We start from the raw sequence: 16551 nt of genomic DNA, 5'->3' as shown, positions 1-16551 counted from the left end.
TGCCCAGCTAATTTTTTTTTTTTTTTTTTTTCTGTAGAGACAGGTTTTTTGAATTCAGCCCCTGCTATGTTGCCCAGGCTGAATTCAAACTTCTGGGCTTATGTGATCCTCCCACCTCGGCCTCCCAACATGTTGGAATTACAAGTGTGAGGCACTATGCCTGGCCTCTTTTCTTTCCTCTAGAGACAGGGTCTTACTCTGCCACTCAGCCTGGAGTACAGTGGTATGATCACAGCTCCCTGCAGCCTCCACCTCCCAGACTCAAGCAATCCTCCCACTTCAGCTGGGACCACTCTTGGGCTCAAGTGATCTTTCCACCTCAACCTACCAAATTGCTGAGATTATTGGTGTGCGCCATCGTACCCGGCCTCAGTTACCTCTTGATTTCTACCCTCTTCTCTTCCCCCTGCCCTTAACATAAAAAAAGCCTATCGGCCAGGCAAAATGGCTCACACCTGTAATCCTAGCACTTTGGGAGGCTGATGTGGGTGGATCACCTGAGGTCAGGAATTTTGAGACCAGCCTGACCAACATGGCAAAACCCTGTCTCTATTAAAAAATACAAAAATTAGCTGGATGTGGTGACACCTGCCTGTAATCCCAGCTACTCAGGAAGCTGAGGCTGGACAATCACTTGAACCCGGGAGGTGGAGGTTGCAGTGAGCTAAGATCGCACCACTGCACTCCAACTTGGGTAACAAAGCAAGACTCTGTCTCAAAAAAAAAAAAAAAAAATGTGTACTGACTTTAGGTGGTGCTTCAGAACAACAGTCCAATGTCTTCTTGGTTTGCTGTCTGTTGGAATAAACCTGTTTTTCCTCCCACCAGTTCTCATTGCTCTTGTTTTCCTTTCAAACATCGAGCCACTGAGCTTGGGTTGTTGTTACATTGAAAGTGTATCCACCTTTCTCCACCTCCAGCAGCAAGACCAAGACAAGCATGTCCCAAATTGGTCCACTTGTCTCCCTCCCTCCCTCCCTCCCTCCCATCTTCCTCCAGGCAGGTCACATTCTGGACTGCGGACTGCGGGCTTGGGGCTTCCCTGCTGCCCCTCTGGCTCCCCCTACTGTCCATGTGCCATTCAGCAGCCAGAGAGAGTTTTTTGTCAAGAGATGGGCGGGGTGGTTCTCACTGTGTTGCCCAGGCTGGCCCTGAATTCCTGGCCCCAAGGGATCCTCCCGCCTCAGCCTCTCAAAGCACTGGGATTACAGGCGAGGGCCACCGCCCCTGGCCCAGAAGGAGCTTTTAAAGCTCCAATATCACATTCCTTCACAAGTGCTCAAGTGGCTTCTCCTGGCACTTGGACTAAAAGCCAAAACTCCAAAAAGCCAGAGTCAACTATCAGCACAGTGCCTGACATGAGCAGCTGCAGAAGTCAAAAGAGAGACTGAGGCCTTTCACAGCTCCAGGTAGAAATCCCTTCTAAGCCCTCAAGATGTGATAAAAGTAAATAAATAAAATAACACAGGAACAGAAAACCAAATACCATATGTCCTCACTTATAAGCGGGAGCTTAATGATGAAAACACATGGACACAAAGAGGGGAACAACAGACACGGGGGCCTGGTAGAAGGTGGAGGGTGGGAGGAGGGAGAAGATCTGTAAAAATAACTAATGGGTACTAGTTTTAATACCTCAGTGATGAAATAACCTGTACGACGAACCTCACGACACAAGTTTACCTATGTAACAAGTCTGCACTTATACTCCTGGACTTAAAAGTTAAAAAATAAAAAACATTTAAAAATTAAATTAAACATATATATATATATATATATATATTTTTTTTTTTTTTTTTCTGAGATGGAATCTCACTCTTTTGCCCAGGCTGGAGTGCAGTGGCATGATCTTGGCTCATTGCAGCCTCCACCTCTCAGATTCAAGAGATTCTCCTGCCTCAGCCTCCTGGGTAACTGGAATTATAGGCGGCTGCAACCATGCCCAGCAATTTTTTGTATTTTTAGTAGACATGGGTTTCACCATGTTGGTCAGGCTGGTCTCAATCTCCTGACCTCAACTGATCCACCTGCCTCAGCCTCCCAAAATGCTGGGATTACAGGCTAGAGCCACTGCACCCCGCCTAAATAAATAAATTTTTTCAAAAATTTTAAAAAAGGAATCCCAGGTTTTAAAACCTAACCCCAGCCACCTAGACTCACAGGAAAGATCTGGAACTGAGTCTGAGATGGCTGTTCTGCTGCGCGGAAGTCAGGGCCCATGGCGGAATCACCTCCTTCTTCATCCTCCCTGGTTGCCTCGGTCTCTGGGGTCCCCAGCTCGGTTCCACTGTCAGGGTCCAAGCTCCCCTGAGAACATTAGGACAGACCAAAGTTTTCCCTAACCTCCTTATTGTCTGCCACCCCAAACCCTTGGGGTCTCCCCACTTCCAGCCCCAACCAACCTCTAGGATGGTGGCATTGAGGCCAGTAGTCACAGTGGAGGTGATGACCAAAGGCATGGGGGTCGGAGGCACATTTGGAGCTGGAGTCTCTGTCTTGGGGATGTCAGTGGAGGTCTGGAACAGGGATGGAGGCATCCTTGGGCCTGGGGTCAGGGCAATCAAGACATCATCCCCAGGAGCTCCCAGTCTGGGGACAGGGCCAGAGAAGGCTCCCCAAAGAGCACCAGCGGAGACAGAAGTATGCTGGCTGGACCAGGGCTGCCAGCAGAGGGAGCCATCGTGGATGGAGGAGGTGCAGAGACCGGCTGGCCCCAGAGCCCAGTGGTCAAGGTCAAGGTCTGACACTCAGGGCCAGGCTCCCGGAAGCCTGTCCCACATGTCCTCTCCCAAGGCAGAATTCAGCGGCCAGCCAGCCAGGCCACAGTCAGAGAGGGAATGGTGACTCCTTCTGGCCTGGACAGCTGCAGAGGAACTGGGTCAAGGCGGAGGCGGGGGGATGTGGGAAGAGGGTGGCAGTGTCCCAGATGAGGGGACGAGGCTGAGGAAGGGGCTGAAGAAGGGCCCACTGCTCCTGGTGTCTGTATTCTGGGCCAAGATCTGGAACTGAGATGCAGTGTAGCCAGTGACACCCCCCCAGCCACAGACCCCAAGCAATGACCCCCACCCAGGACCCCCCAACCCAGTGACCCACCAAGAATGACCTACATCAACAGAACCCAATGATTCTAGAACCAATGACCCATAAACAATCCCTCCCACTCCCATCAATAACGTCAACCCATATACCCATATCGTCTCCATTCAGTGATTTTCCCAACCAGTGATCTCAACCAGTGACACTATTTTTTTTTTTTTTGAGACGGAGTTTCACTCTTGTTACCCAGGCTGGAGTGCAATGGCACGACCTTGGCTCACCGCAACCTCCACCTCCTGGGCTCAGGCAATTCTCCTGCCTCAGCCTCCTAAGTAGCTGGGATTACAGGCACGTGCCACCATGCCCAGCTAATGTTTTGTATTTTTAGTAGAGACGGGGTTTCACCATGTTGACCAGGATGGTCTCGATCTCCTGACCTCGTGATCCACCCGCCTCGGCCTCCCAAAGTGCTGGGATTACAGGCTTGAGCCACTGCGCCCAGCTGACACTATCTTAACTATTAGCACTAACTAGTGGCTCTCCAACTAATAACCCCCATCAGTGACCCCTAATCAATTGTTCCTCTAGTGATGCTTCAGCAATGAACACCCATACATGAGCCCAACAAAAGCGTCCTAACCAATGACCCCCAAACAGTAATTCCACCTATCAGTGACTTCCTAATTAATAACCCCTCAGAGACCCCCAAACTAATGACTCCATCCTCGACCCCCTGAAAATCCAACTTGTGGCCCCGATGAGAGACCCCACGATGACTTCCAGTCAGCAACCACCCACCAACAACCCCCCAGTCGCTGATCCTAATCTAGAGACATCAATAACACCAGTAATGGTTTCCATCAATGACCTTCCACAGTGATCCCCAGCTACGCGCACCCCAAACACTGACCTCAATTAATATCTCCCTAAATTATTCCCCCTTACCCAGCCATCTCTATAAGTGAAGCCAAATAGTGCCCCCAACTAATGACTCCCAATGAACAACCATCCTCAGAGATGGGAGAGCTCATGAGATAGGACCCACCCCCACCCTGTCATCAGTCACCCTGACAGTCATCAGTCAGCTGAGGAAGTCAGAGCTCATGGATCACAGACCGAGAAAAAGATCATAGATTGAGGGGACCAGAATTAGTGGGGATCAGAGGCTAGAAGTCAAGCACCAAGACCAGAAGTCAGACAGTCAAGACCGGAAGTCAGGCAGCCATGACCAGAAGTCAGGTGGTCAAAGCCAGAAGTGAGCGGTCTCAGGGCTCTTACCTGGTTCTCCATGGAGTCAGGCAGTGGACTTGAGGTCAAAATTTCCTTGTTCTTCTTTTTCCTGCCCTTCCCCTTGCGGCCTCGCCCTTTCTTCCTCCCTTTTCCCTTCCCCTTCCGCCGAGGACGAGGGGTTTCTGGTTCACCCTGGGGAGCCTGGGAGGAGGGTCCCAGTCAGGTCTAGAGCATTCCGCCAGCAGAGACCCCATCATTCAGGTCACCTGGGGTGAGGCTTGCTCATGGCCCATGGGTCCTCACTCAGCCCTGTGACCTGCAGTCAAGGTTATTCATGTAACTTGGGGTCAAGGTTGGCTCAGGAATATGACTTGAGGTCGAAGTCATTCGTGCCTGGGATCTGTCTGAGGTAATGGGCCACTTAGTGCCATGTCTGGGGGATGAGCATTCACTCTTTCCAGGGATCTGGAGCCAGGGAGGACCCAGCCTGTGTCCTGAGGTTAGGAGTGACGCAGCCCCTCACTCACCTCTGTGGCTGCCGGCACCAGGCTGTCACAGCCGGGGAGGTACCGCTCACAAGCCTGGAAGGCAGCCTGAGGATCTGGACTTATCAGCAGCTCCTGAATGTCTCCCTGTGGATCGGGGGTGTAGGAGTCAAGGAAGGCAGGCAGAGGCTTACTCTGCCCCCATTCCCCAGCACTCCTGCCCACCTACTGGCACCAAGGTGTGATGCTCCCCAACTCAGAGCATGCTAAGTATAAGGAGGAGGTGACCCCATCACAGCCCTAGTAATCCCTCTACCCACTGTAACTAAGAGAAGAAAAGATCCTATCGGGGGCACACCCGATCCCAACCACAAGCCACAGCGCACACGTCTGCCCCGCTGGAGGTGCATTGGTTCCTTCATTCTCAGGAACAAGTTGAGCCAGGTGCCCTTCTATGTACTGGGGATAAGGAGGAGCATGAGATGGATCAAGTCCCTGGCCTCCCAGAGGTGACACACATCACGGTCACACAGAGCTAACAACGGTCCCCACACCCAGAACACACATCACACAGCCACACAACAGCGCTGCTTACCAGCTCCCAAAGTCATAACTGCCCACACACGATCACACACTATCACAGCAACCAGGACCATCTCAGGTCACAGACTCAGATGCAGGACACCACCAGATCTTTACACAAAAGCCAAGTAGGTGTCGTCACAATTTATGGTCTTGGCCAGGCTTAGTGGCTCATGCCTGTAATCCCAGCACTTTGGGAGTTCGATGCGGGTGGATCACCTGAGGTCAGGAGTTTGAGACCAGCCTGGCCAACGTGACAAAACCTCATCTCTACTAAAAATTCAAAAATTAGCCAGGCGTGGTGGCGCATGCCTGTAAACCCAGCTGCTCAGGAGGCTGACAATCACTTGAACCCGTAAGATGGAGGTTGCAGTGAGCTGAGATCAAGCTGCTACACTCCAGCCTGGGCGACAGAGTGAGACTCCATCTCAAAAAAACATATGTATATATATGTTTTATATAATATATATATAACAAGTGTGCACTCAATTCCCTCAGCTTCCTGGGGATAGAAACTTGACACCTTCCTTCTCCAATATCCTCTCCAAATTCAGGCTGTAGGCAAAACATCCCACCCTCTGCCTCAGGTTTCCCCATCACTGAACTCCTACCTCAAAAGTCTTCTCCCCAAGGTCCTGGGTCCCCAGCATAGTGAGTCCAGCTATGCTGATAAATCGAGGGCCATGGCCCAAGACAGGGGGCTGAGCTTCACAGTCAGCGACCAGGGTCACCATCCCACCATCTATGCTGACCGCCACACGGTGCCACCTGCAAGGGGATGGCCTCAGTGAGGGTCTCCTCTCCCCACCCCTCATCCACGGACCCCCGCCCACTCTCCCCATGCTCACCTGCCATCTGTGAGGTTGACCTGCTGGGGGAGGGGGCGGAAGGGGCCACCTAGGAGATCCAGGGCTGGCCCCAGTGCCAGGCCCAACTGCCGGGCACCCGTTTCATCATAAATGGACAGCAGGACAGACTGATTGGCTGGCTGGCCCCGCAAGGTGATCAGCAGGGAGAAGTTCTCAGGAAAGTGGCCATCTGGGTGGGCAGACGGAATGGGGCAGCTCAGATGGCTCGGCAGTGTCTCCCTCCAGGGTGACCCCCAGGCCCTCTGCTCCGACTTACCTGGAAAGAGTTCCCACGTGGGGATGCCAAGTGTGCTGGCCTGGCCCACTCTGAATGCCCGGTCACCCTCTGGGGTCCTCTGAGGACAGAAGCCAGGCCCCTCAGGGACCCCAGCCTGGCCTCCCCGCACACCCATGGCCTTCAGCACATCCACCGGATCTGCAGCAGAGAGAAGGTTAGGGGGCAGAGTGGGGAACAGCTAGAACAAGCCCAGGACTCCAGGATAGAGGCTCAGCAGCTCAGCGGTTTTTTGGGGGGCTCAGACTCTCCCTCCCTCCTCCCACCATGTGTTTGTGGCTCAGGAAGAAGGAGCAGGCCCAGGCCCTCAACACCCCCCACCTCCTCACCACCCCACAGATGTTCCGACCTCATCAGCCTGTTGACTCTGGGTTTTTTTTCCCCTCAGTTTTTGGTGAGAAAAAAAGTTGACCTAGTTCTGGGATGAATCAAAGCTTCCTGGCCTAAGCCCCAGAGTGGAACTGTCCCCCTCTCCCCACTCCCCCGCACAGGCTCCCTAGGGCTACATCCCAGGCCTGGAGCCCCCTTGCCAGGGGAAACACGCATGGAGAGGAGGGGCTTCTAGCGTGTTTTCTTCCCCCACTTCCTCCCTCTCTCTAACCTCTTCCTTTGACCACCATCACCCACAACCTCTTCCTTTTGACTATGGCCACTTTGGACCTCTTTCCCCTGACCACTCTTCCTCTGACCGTGCCCACTAACTTCTCTTTCTGGTTACCCCCTCTGACCCTCTGATCTTCTGCCTGACCCCAGCCTATTCCCTCTGATCTCCTTTTCCTGCCTGACCCTAATCTCCTCCCTCTGACTTTCCCCTCCGACCTCTTCCCCTCTGATTTTCCCCTCTGACATCCTCCCTCTGACATTTGCTTCCGACCTCCTCAGTCTTAGTCTCCCCTCTGACCTCCTCCCTCTGACTAACCCCTGACCTTCTCTTACTACCTATTCAGATCTCCTCCATCTGACCTGTAATCTCTCCATTTCATCTCTCTGACCTCCTTCTGACAAGCTGTCTCTGATAATCTTCAGGCCTCCCCTCTCTGACCCTCTCCCTGTTTCATCCCAGCTAATGAGAGGACTGGTCTGGTCCAACAGTTCCTAATCTAGGCCATGCTACCAGCCCCACCCCGGCAGGCAGCCCAGCCAGTGCTAAGTGGAACCACATGGCTGGGGCAGGGGCGGGTGGGGGCTTCCCCTGGGCCCCAAGCCCCTGCCTGACCCCCCTCCCCCCACCCTCAGCAAACTGTCCCACTGACCCCCTGCCCCAGCCTCTTGGCAGAAGCTAGATTCTGTAGAAGCTGGATTCTGCCGAATCTGCCATGACCTCACCCCTGAGGGTGGCTCTGCTGATCTCACCACGGGGAGCTGAGGGGCGGCAGTGGTACAAGACGTTGGGGAGGCAGGGGCTTGGATGAAGGACCCCATTCCTGTTCTTTCTAGGTCAGAACCCTCATTTTCCAGACTCCTCGGAGGCCTGTTTCAGCCTCTGTTTTCTCTTGCCTCCAATCTCCTCTTTCCATCCCTGCCCTCCCTCTTGCTGTCCCACTTTCTGTGCCTGTCTTTCCAGGCCTCTATCTGTGTCGAAATCTGTCTTTCATTCTCTCTCTTTTCTCAGTCTCTCTCTCTCCACCTTCCTTCCCCAACCCATCACCCAACCCCCATCTCTAATTGCCTGTTTTGTGGCTGGGCTGTCATTAAGAGAAATCTGGGTTGCAGCCCCCTGGGGCTGAGATCTGGGCTCCCAGGCTCTGCTGACCACAAGAGTCACTCCCCCACGGAACAATCATCCCAGCTGCACCATCTCAGGCTGGGGCCCGGGGGAGGATTGAGATCAACGACTTCACCTAGCCTGGAGGCCCTTCCCTGACCCCAGACCCCAGCCCCTCTGCAGGGGAAAGAGGGTCTTCCCTCAACTACCACTCATTACATTAAGAAAGTCCTTCCCGGCATCCAACTCAAAGATCTCCTGCTTGAAACTTGTGCCCCTTCTGGAATGACCTTTCAGAAACTGACTGCCCTTTCTTTTCATAGCTGGCTTCATGACAAAAAGGCACACAAGCGGCATTGAGTCCTGCCTACAGGGACAGGGTGTGTGTGGGGGGGGGTCTGTCGGGGGCCCAGTCTGCCTCCTGCCACTCTCCCCTGTGCTGGTCAGGGCCCTCAGGAAGATGCTGTGTGGGGTATGGGATGTGGAGGGACAGAGGCAGGGACTGGGTCAGGGCATAACTGGGAACCCCCCCCAGGTATGCAGGTGGGAGAGCATTGGTGTATGTGCAAATAGCATGAGTGTGTGTGCAAATATGTGTATGTGCATGAGATTGTGTGAACGTGGGTGAGTCTGAATGGGCCAGGCAGAGAATGGCTGGTCCTGTCATTTCTCTAGGTGTCAGTGTGTGCAAATGTTTGGCTTCTAATGGAGGGATTAGGTGCAGTTGCTTGACATGTGGCCATGCTGTGCCTGCAGCGAGCCTGCAGGTGAGTCTGTAACACCTCGGACTGCTGATGAGGGAATGCTGCTCTGTGAGAGTATGACCCAGTCGGCAAGTGGGTGATGGGTTGTGAATGCTGACCGTATTTGTTCGGATGCCAGGGGCAGCATGTGTGAGAATTTGAGCTCGTGGGAGGGTCATAAAAGCTGGGTCCGTGTGGCGGGTGGCTGAAGGGGGTTGCCTGGACACGGTGTTTCACATTCTTAGTGTCCCAGGGGACTTATATTCAGTGTGAGATTGCACGACCCTGTGGATGTGTGAGCATGGGAATGGGGCATAGGCCAATCAGGAACTAACCACATGTACAGGCCCCTCCCTGGACTCCAAAGTGAGAAGTGTGCTGTGGGGTGTGTGTGTGTGTGTGTGTGTGTGTGTGCGTGTGTTGGGAGACTGAGCTCACCTTAGAAAGGGATTTCCAGGAGGGCCTAGCCTGGAGCCTCTCAGATAAGGGAAGCCCATCTTCACCACTTGAGAGGTCACGCCATCCCCTGACTCTCCGAGCGCCCCCCACTCCGAATCCTGCGGGGCGGGACAGGGCGCCCAGCCAGATACTCGCAGCTGGGCGTGCGTCAGCGCTGACTCACCCATCCGGCGGCCCCCGGGACCCCTGAGAGGCCCCTGAGAAACTCCTCGGGAAAAACACCCAAGGCTCCAGCAGCTGGGGTTGGGGGGAGCAACTTCCACTCCCGCCCCGCCCTGCGCCCCGCCCCGCCCCGCCTCGCCCCTCACCGCAGCCCTCCCCGAGGCCCTGTCCATGGTGCTGACAGCGGCTCTGGGGAACGCGGGGTGGGGGAGGGGGCAAGAGGGAGGGAGAAGATGGGCGCGTGCCAATTTGGGGCAGAGGAGGAAAAGGGAGAATGGGGCGAAGCCATTTAAAGAGACGCAAAGGAAACTGTGGGTTACCGAAGAGCACCCTATACTTGTCCCCACTCAACTTCACCCTCATGGGCAATTATTTGCACCCCAAAATCACAATTACACCCCTCAGAGGGGCACTCAGAGACACACAATCACGTCCACAACCACACACACGGTTACCCTCGAAAATCAGCACATAGACAAGCACACACGTGCGACTCACCTGTCGCAATACACGCACTCAGCACTGCCCTGCCACTCATAGTCACACTATCGTCATCAAGCCGCCATGCAAGCACACACGCAACTTCACTCCAAATGCACACACATGGCTACACGCACATGCACACACGCACGCACCTGCACACTGCATGCATTCCCGCGCGCCCGCCAGAAAACGCAGTCACACATCCCCACCCCCACCCCCGAGCTGTCACATCCACAAATCGCCCAAAGTCGGACACTCAGGCGCCCACATCACACCAGGGCCGCACACAGCACGCACACCCTCCCCCTCTACGCCCCTCCTCCCCTCGCTCTTTTAGGGCCTCTCTGAGTGGTGTACCCTGGGTCCCCTCTCTCTTCCCTCCCGGCTCACCGGCCTGCGTCCCGGACAGAAGCTGCAGCGCGGCCAGGAGCAGGCAGAGACCGGCCCGCGGCTGGCCCAGGCCCCGGCAGTTCCCCATCCCTGCGGAACCCACGGGCAAGGCGGGGGACCGGACGGGGCGGCAGCGAGGCGCGGCGGCTCCTCGGGCTCGGTGCAGTCACTCGCGGCGGCCGCTCCTCTCGGGGTCCTCGGGAAACTGCTGCCAGAGACCCCGCCCCGGCCTCGCCCTGCGCTCCAGAGCCCGGCCAGGCGGGGCTCGTTGGAGGGGGGCCGCTGACAGCTGGACCGGGGAAGTTGGGAAACTGTGCTGAGCGCTGATTGGCCGGCTGGGGTGGAGCCCAGCGCCAGGAGCTGGGTTGTTCCTGCCCCACCCCATAGAGGAGAAGGGTCACTCCCACCCAGCCCTAGAGTTCGAGGGTTCCAGTCTTACTCCAGACCTTTTCCGCCTAGGAGATACCCTCAAAGGAGACCTTAGCCTCATTCAAACCTTCAGCTTCCATGCAGGCCCTAGAAGCAGGGGGAGGTGCAGCTTTATACCAAATCTTTTAAATTTTCTTTTATTTTTACATTTTATTTTGGAGGCAGAGTCTTGCTCTGTGACCCAGGCTGGAGTGCAGTGGTGCAATCATAGCTCACTGCAGCCTCCAACTCCTGGGTTCAAGCCATCCTCCTGCCTCAACCTCCTGAGAAGCAGGGACCACAGGCACACACTACCACACCCAGCTAATTAAAAAAATACATTTTGGCTCGGCACAGTGGCTCACGCCTGTAATCCTAACACTTTGGGAGGCCGAGGCGGGTGGATCACCTAAGGTCGGGAGTTCGAGACCAGCCTGATCAACAAGAAGAAACCCCTGTGTCTACTAAAAAGTACAAAACTAGCCGGGTGTGGTGGCACGTGCCTGTAATCCCAGCTACTCGGGAGGCTGAAGCAGCAGAATCACTTGAACCTGGGAGGTGAAGGTTGCAGTGAGCCTAGATCATGCCATTGTACTCCAGCCTGGGCAACAAGAGCTAAACTCCGTGTCCAGGGGGGAAAAAAAAAAAAAAAGCATTTTGTAGAGACTGGGGTCTTGCTATGCAGCCCTGGCCGGTCTTGAACTTCTGGCCTTAAGCGATCCTTCAGCCTTGCCCTTCCAAAAGGCTGGAATTACAGGCATGAACCACCCCACCTGGCCCCAAGTCCTTTCTGCTTCACTCAGATCTCCAAGTGGGGTCCCAACCTCACCCTGAACTCTCACTCACCTACCTGCTTTATCCTCAGTCCCTTAGCTGCAAAATAGGAGGTACCAGCCTCAGCCCCAAAGCCTTCCTTCCGGTCCCTACGGGGTCCTCATCCCACCTCAAATCTCGTCCAGATCCCAAATGGGGTCCCCAGACTTATCTCAAATTTTCATCTCTCCACTCAAATTCCCAAGTCACGTATCCTGGCCCCAAATTCTCAGCACAGATACCAGAACACAGTTTTCGCTTTTCCCCAAATTCTTGATTTCTCAAATAAAGGATCTCATCTCCATCTCTAACCCTCATCTCCCCCCGACCCCGAGCCAGGCCTCCAAATGGATGCCCGGCCCCAATCCCAAATCCCCACCAAATAGAGGAGTCTGAGCTGGGCGCAGTGGCTCATGCCTATAATCCCAGCACTTTGAGAGGTCGAGGCGGCCAGGTCGCTTAAGTCCAGGAGTTAGAGACCAGTCTGGCCAACATGACAAAACTCCATCTCTACTAAAAATACAAAAATTAGCCAGGCATGGTGGCTGGCACCTGTGGTTCTAGCTACTTGGGAGGATGAAGCGGAAGGATCACTTGAACCCAGGAAGTGGAGGTTGTAGTGAGCCGAGATTTGCCACTGCACTCCAGCCTGGGAGACAGAGCAAGACCCTGTCTCAAAAAAAAAAAAAGGCGTCGAGGGGGGCTGGGGTGTGAGAATCTGGCCCTGTTGCAAAGCAGGGCACAGCCACCTGGAAGGAAGGGGTGGATTCTTGCCATTCTTGGGGTAAGGCAGAGGCCCCCCTCACTGTGCTGGGACCCCCACCTGCAGCATGAAGAGGCCCCCAGGAGGTCAAATAGAGATTTTGTGCAACTGGACAAGCACAGACATGAAGGTTGAGAGGGTGCTTCCCCAGGGAAGGGAGGAGCCAAAAGGCGTATCCTGAGCCCTGAACTGCTCCCTGAACCCTGCTCCCCCCACCCCTGCCCCAGGGGAAGAGTGAGACGCAGGCAGAGCCTCCCTCCCAGCCTCTGACTCCCCAGACAAAGAGTCTCTGTGTCCCTGAAGGGGAGGGGGTGGGGCCCCATTAGGCCTGATGGGGAGTTGGGGGGCCCCCCCAGGGTGGGAGGAGGAGAGGGACTCTCTGTAAGCTGCTCCTCCTCCTCCCTCTCCAGGGGCATCTGAGGCTGAGACTTCTCCAACTAAAAGGCTCTCACAAAATTCCTGCCCTGCCCTGCCCTGCCTTGCTGGAAGTTCTTCCTATAGTCTAACTGCTTCATCTGACCGTTCTACACCCCTTCCCTCCATGAAACCACACTTCTGGATCCACATTCTCTGTCACATTCTCCCATTCTCTCCCTTCAATCAGAGATTCTTCACCGAGAATACAGACACTAATTCCCCCCAGCTTTCACAAAAAATCTCCCAGTACTAAATAATTTACACTCGGCTGGGCGCAGAGGCTCACCCCTGTAATCTCAGCACTTTGGGAGGCTGAGGCAGCTGAACCACTTGAGGTCAGGAGTTCAAGACCAGCTTGGCCAAATTGGTAAAACCTTCTCTTTACTAAAAATACAAAAATTAGCTGAGTGTGGTGGCAAGTCCCAGCTACACAGGAGGCTGAGACAGGAGAATCACTTGACCCCGGGAGGCAGAGGTTGCAGTGAGCCGAGATTGTACCACTGCACTCCAGCCTGGGTGACAAGAGCAAGATTCTGTCTCAAAATAAATAAATAAATAAATTAATAATAATAATTTACACTCATAATAAAAATAAAAATTAAGAAAACAGGCCGGGTGCAGTGGCTCACGCCTGTAATCCCAGCACTTTGGGAGGCCAAGGTGGGTGGATAATGAGGTCAGGAGTTCAAGACCAGCCTGACCAATATGGTGAAACCCTGTCTCTACTAAAAATACAAAAAATTAGCTGGGCATGGTGGGGCGCACCTGTAGTCCCAGCTGCTCAGGAGACTAAGGCAGGAGAATCGCCTGAGCCCAGGAGGCAGAGATGGCAGTGAGTTGAGGTTGTGCCACTGCACTGCAGCCTGAGCAACAGATACTCCGTCTCGAAAAATAAAATTAAATTAAAAAATAAGAAAACAAAGGCCGGGCGCGGTGGCTCAAGCCTGTAATCCCAGCACTTTGGGAGGCCGAGGCGGGTGGATCACGAGGTCAAGACATCGAGACCATCCTGGTCAACATGGTGAAACCCCGTCTCTACTAAAAATACAAAACATTAGCTGGGCATGGTGGCGTGTGCCTGTAATCCCAGCTACTCAGGAGGCTGAGGCAGGAGAATTGCCTGAACCCAGGAGGCGGAGGTTGCGGTGAGCCGAGATCGCGCCATTGCACTCCAGCCAGGGTAACAAGCGAAACTCCGTCTCAAAAAAAAAAAAAAAGAAAAAGAAAACAGTTTACAAATGGCCAAGGCAAGAGGATCGCTTGAGGCCAAGAATTCGAGACCAGTCTTGGCAATTTAGCAAGATCCCATGTCTAAAACAAAATTTAAAAAACTAGCTGGGCATGGTAGTGTGCACTGGTAGCCCCAGCTACTCTGGAGGCTGAGGTGGGAGGATTGCTTGAGGCTGCAGTGGGCTATAATGGTGCCACTGCAGCTTGGGTGACAGAGCAAGACCCTGTCTCTCCAAAAACAGCAATAAAAAGTACCTCTTAAAAACAAACAAACAAACAAAAACCAGTGATGCTTATAAAAGATGTGGAGAAGAAATTTTGGGCAGATGAAGAAAACGAGGTGCAGAGATTTGAGATTCTCTCTGACTCTTCAGGGTCAGTCCAGAATTGACAGTCTCCAGGGGAGGGTGGGGGCTTCTCCCTGCAGGGGATCTGTGGGAGGGGGTTAGGAGGGAGCAGATGAGCTGCGGATGAATGGTGAGAGTCAGGTGCTGCCCGGCAGAGGTCACACGTCCAGGGAGGGGATCAACATGGCTGCTGCACCCCGGACCGTACTGATCTCCGGCTGCTCATCAGGAATTGGTCTGGAACTTGCAGTGCAGCTGGCCCATGACCCCAAGAAGCGCTACCAGGGTAAGAGGTGCAGGGTGGCGCTAGGAGGCGGCAGGGTGCAGATGGCTTCCCCAGCACTGTCTCCCCTACCTATCCCTTCCAGCTGCGCTTGTGGGCTTGGGGAGGACCCAGCAGGCATGGGGTCTTCCTCTCCCTCCAGGAATCATCCCCTCATCGTACAAATATTTCTTGAGCACCTTCTGGGTGTTCTGAATGCTGGCAACACAACTGGGGATGAAATAGATGAAAATCTCAGCCCTCAGGATGCATGTCATAGAGCGGGGGTATGAGAGGGAGGATGCGCGATAAACAGATGAAAAAAAGTTGTTGCTGTGTCTGGTGGGAATATGTGCTGAGAAACAAAATAAAGCAGCCGAGAGTGGCGGGGGTGGGTGGGTGGTATTTTTAGAAGGGTTTCGCTAGGGCACTCCCAAGGTTGGAATAATTACCACCCTGATGCTCACTCCTCCACCTCTCCCCAGATTACTGCTTTTAATGAGATAAGCTTCTTAAGTGCTTCTGACCTTGGGGGTTGAAGGGATGGCCTTCTAGTTCTAGGCACTTGCTTCTCTACAACTCTGACATAAATCCCCGGGACCTGCGTCCTAACCAACCAGGAGAACCCCTGACCCAGACGGAGCACACTGCAGTCAAAGTGGGCAAAGGGTTGTTACTTACAAGGCGGTGACTGGGAGTGAGGGCCCTGCCCCAGTTGGCAGGGCTGCTTCTCCCAGCCCTCTGTCCTCTGTTTTAGAGACACTCACAGCTTTGAGCGTGAGAGCCTGGATGCCAGTGTGCAGGGAAGAACGTGTGTCCCTGTGGGCAGGCAGATGGGTGTATGAACCTGCTGCAGGCTAATGCTGACTGAGCTTTTACAACGCACCAGGCTGCATCCTAAGTGCCCTGCATCCAGGAAGTCATGTAAGCCTCACATCCTGCCTGTGAGGCAGACACTATCAGCCACCCCAATTTATTATTATTTTATTATTTATTTATTTGTTTTTTGTTTTTTGTTTTTTGAGTCGGAGTCTCACTCTGTTGCCCAGGCTGAGTGCAGCGGTGTGATCTCAGCTCACTGCAACCTCCACCTCCCAGGCTCAAGTGATTTTCATGCCTAAGCCTCCTGAGTATCTGGGATTACTGGCACATGCCACCAAGCCCAGCTAATTTTTGTATTTTTAGTAGATGGGGTTTCACCATGTTGGCCAGACCAGTCTCAAACTCCTGGCTTCAGTTGATCTGCCCGCCTTGGCCTCCCAAAGTGCTGGGATTACAGGCGTGAGCCACTGTGCCCAGCTGCCCCATTTTAGAAGTGAGGAAACTGAGGCACAGACTGTCAAAGGTCTCTCAGCTGCAAAGTGGCAAAGCTGGGATTTGAACTCAGGCAACCCAGCCCTTGCATCCATGTTTGCCACTATATCGCATGTAGATGCAAGTGGCCTCATTCATGTGGCTGCTACCCACGAATCACACTGGCCCAAAGACAAGATGCAAATGCCCCCAGGAGTGTTCATGGGTGATTATGGGTGCATACATCAGAGGATATCAAACATGTATGCTGGGGCAAGGGCAGACAGAGTACATATTCTGAGGTCTCGCTTAAGAGCATAAGCTTGAGGCCGGGAGCAGTGGTTCACTCCTGAAATTCCAGCACTTTGGGAGGCTGAGGCAGGTGGATCACCTGAGGTCAGGAGTTCAAGACCAGCCTGGCCAACATAGTGAAACTCCTTCTCTACTAAAAATACAAAAATTAGCCAGGCATAGTGGCGCATGCCTGTAATCCCAGCTACTTGGGAGGCTAAGGCAGGAGAATGGCTTAAACTGGGAGGCAGAGGTTGCAGTGAGCTGAGATTGCATCACTGCCCAGCCAGGGCAACAAGAGCTAGATTC

General features: G+C 53.9%; 2 protein-coding genes across 4 annotated transcripts in view; one reads left to right on the top strand and one right to left on the bottom strand.

The window, feature by feature from the left end:
* The window catches only part of COL5A3 (collagen type V alpha 3 chain), a 50978-nt gene extending 40317 nt beyond the window's left edge, over positions 1 to 10661 (bottom strand). The window contains exons 1-8 of the mRNA XM_017500204.2: positions 10419 to 10661; positions 6459 to 6617; positions 6182 to 6371; positions 5945 to 6101; positions 4794 to 4898; positions 4315 to 4467; positions 2403 to 2516; positions 2161 to 2307 (exon numbers count right to left, since the gene is read on the bottom strand). Coding sequence (XP_017355693.1) covers positions 2161 to 2307; positions 2403 to 2516; positions 4315 to 4467; positions 4794 to 4898; positions 5945 to 6101; positions 6182 to 6371; positions 6459 to 6617; positions 10419 to 10506 — 1113 coding nt within the window. The 5' untranslated portion in view covers positions 10507 to 10661. The remainder of the gene's footprint in view (positions 1 to 2160; positions 2308 to 2402; positions 2517 to 4314; positions 4468 to 4793; positions 4899 to 5944; positions 6102 to 6181; positions 6372 to 6458; positions 6618 to 10418) is intronic.
* A 3682-nt stretch (positions 10662 to 14343) lies between these two features.
* The window catches only part of RDH8 (retinol dehydrogenase 8), a 9703-nt gene continuing 7495 nt past the window's right edge, over positions 14344 to 16551 (top strand). For 2 of the 3 annotated variants that reach the window (XM_037728391.1, XM_037728390.1), the window contains exon 1: positions 14508 to 14682. In XM_037728391.1, coding sequence (XP_037584319.1) covers positions 14520 to 14682 — 163 coding nt within the window. In that variant the 5' untranslated portion in view covers positions 14508 to 14519. Of the gene's footprint in view, positions 14683 to 16551 lie in introns of all 3 variants that reach the window. The other variant, XM_017500211.2, reaches the window with a different exon arrangement.

The sequence above is a fragment of the Cebus imitator genome, unplaced genomic scaffold (assembly GCF_001604975.1).
Source record: "Cebus imitator isolate Cc_AM_T3 unplaced genomic scaffold, Cebus_imitator-1.0 Scaffold263, whole genome shotgun sequence".
In the NCBI taxonomy this organism is placed as follows: domain Eukaryota; kingdom Metazoa; phylum Chordata; class Mammalia; order Primates; family Cebidae; genus Cebus; species Cebus imitator.
Note: the sequence above shows the minus strand (reverse complement) of the source record. Positions and strands in the feature narration are given on the sequence as shown.